General features: G+C 35.8%; 1 protein-coding gene across 1 annotated transcript in view; it reads left to right on the top strand.

Moving 5' to 3' along the window:
* The window catches only part of phex (phosphate regulating endopeptidase homolog, X-linked), a gene marked incomplete in the record, with an annotated part of 20,323 nt that extends 18,507 nt beyond the window's left edge, over positions 1-1,816 (top strand). Inside the window, 2 exon segments of the mRNA XM_014005374.1 lie at positions 136-212; positions 289-1,816. Coding sequence (XP_013860828.1) covers positions 136-212; positions 289-391 — 180 coding nt within the window.
* Between the last annotated feature and the right edge of the window lie 600 nt (positions 1,817-2,416).

Here is a 2,416-nt window from a genome sequence, read left to right as displayed (position 1 = left end):
AATGAAACCTATATGGATTATCTACGTATCAAACTGTAGCTTAAAATAATTTGATAATATGCCTAGTTTACTCTGAGCAAATCCYACTTAGTTCCTAGTTTGATGTGATGGGTCACATATGTTTTTACCATGCAGGTGAGATGCAATTCATACAGACCAGAAGCAGCCAGAGAGCAGATTCAGAATGGAGCTCACAGTCCATCAAAATACAGGTGATCATACACAAAATGCACACACAACCACACACAAGACATCCCTCCAATCTGACTCACTGTTGTCACCATGCAGAGTCATTGGAGCAATGAGTAACTACAARGAGTTCCGGAAAGCGTTCAAATGTCCCGAGTCATCAGTGATGAACCGAGGAGCGCAGTCCTGCCGGGTGTGGTGATCTCTGACCACAGTGTGACACTGAAGCTCTGCCTCAGGCCTGGACTGTCTGAGGGGAAAGACCGATYAGGTTTGACAACATTAAGACAGTTTCCTTAACGAAGGAACAATAAAGACGAGTTGTTTCCTCTGAACCTTTTATCGAAACAGATATTTATTAAGTTAAAAGAACTCAGAGCCTTTAAAGTGTATCTATTACTGTAAATATACAAATACTGTAACTTTTGAATTCATTAAGCAGCTACATTTCTGATATAACTAGAATAAAATGATATTTTAGGTCATTGCATATGTTTATAAACACTGTCAACCAAAAATCATTTTGAATATGTTTTCTTTTTAAATATATGTTTCTTTCTTTAGATAATTTTGAAAATCAACACTGAAACAATAACCCACTGGATGTTTTTAAAGCCTTAATACAACTCTGAACTATACAGGACCAGGTACACGTGCTATTTTTGCAGACTTTAGAACCAACATTTTGTTTGTTAGGTCTGACTTTTGTTCTCGTGCTTTATGTTTTAATCTTATTCCTGTTTGTTACTAAACACTTTGGTGCAGGGAATGTACTTAAAAATAAAAGTTATCAAATAGCAGTTTTTTTTAATTGACTTTTGGCTGGTTAAGTTGTTTCAGTGTAAATTAAGGTAAAATCCTGAAAGTGAACTAGTTTTTTTTATTAGTTTGATGGTGCATCGGCTATTTTTTTAGTTAGTAGAGTAGATATTTTTGATCACGAAAATTATTTAAATATTATGGTGCAACTTGACAATCAACCAAAACATCAGCTCAAATTCAAAACTACACACACAAAAAATATATATATATATATACATATATATGAATATCACTGTGCCCAGATTGTAATGACCACGAAAAAAGAGCCACATAAATGGTTTAAAACACAACCTTGACTATTTTTTGATGATTGCACATCAATAAAAACATATTGATTTATTTAATTGAGAATACATTTTCATTGGAAATTTAACACAGCTGGGTTCTCCATTAATATTTTATTCTAACAATAGTTTAAAAAATACAAAATAAAAAGTGGAGATCTGTCAAAAGTTCRGCAAATCAGATGAGATGCCCTAAAACCTTCTGTTTTATTTTATTTCAGTTCATTTTAGAATCAATATAAAAAAGTTGTATTTATTTAAATTGTTTGAAAAATCTAACAGACCTGAAAAAAAACATATGCAGCTCTGTAGTGCATATGATGCAATGTTTTCTTATCAACATGTAAATATATCAACAATAGTGTTACTATAAATATGATCTGCTGTTTTCTTAAAAWATAACATGTTTTGTAACTTATTGTGAAGAATTGTGAGTTATGATGACTTGTGTGATGAGATCACAATTAATTCTCTGTTTACTTCATTGTGACAGGTTATAATAAAACTCTGAGACATTGTGATGCATTTTTTCAGTTTTCCATGATTGATAGGTTGTGTGTGCGTGCGTGCGTGCGTGCGTGCGTGCGTGCGTGTGTGGGTTAGGTAAGTGTGCTAATTGATTTTGCTGACAGTGTAAGATAAGATAAGGTTGATAAACAACAAAAGCGTGTCCTTTAACAGACCCCCCCCACCCCCCTGGACTTACTATTATACCCAAATGGCACACATCACGTCTCTTTCATCTCAGCAGTTTCCATGGCAACTCATTTTGTGTTACATGAGACCATTTAACTTGATGCCGTGTGTGCATTCATGTATGTGCGTGACTCCCAGTTCGTCTTACAGTGACCAGTGGGGGTGGTGGGGTGGGGTTCCATTAATGATTTGTATCTGTGGCAACACCAGCGGCGGTCTCATTCGTTCACACCAATTAGAAAACCGTTTTGATTTGTCCTTCGGTTATTGTGCGAGCGCGTCTCAGTGGGGTGTTAGTTGATTAAGAAACCAGAAGGAAGGAAGTGAGATGGATGATAATGAGCGAGGAGCTGTGTTTACTATCTGAGCAGCGTCAGGCCTYCTTTAGAGACTCGGATTCATCAACAGTGGCAGTTTCGATTGCC

This window comes from Austrofundulus limnaeus, unplaced genomic scaffold (genome assembly GCF_001266775.1).
Source record: "Austrofundulus limnaeus strain Quisiro unplaced genomic scaffold, Austrofundulus_limnaeus-1.0 Scaffold30, whole genome shotgun sequence".
NCBI classification, from domain to species: domain Eukaryota; kingdom Metazoa; phylum Chordata; class Actinopteri; order Cyprinodontiformes; family Rivulidae; genus Austrofundulus; species Austrofundulus limnaeus.
Note: the sequence above shows the minus strand (reverse complement) of the source record. Positions and strands in the feature narration are given on the sequence as shown.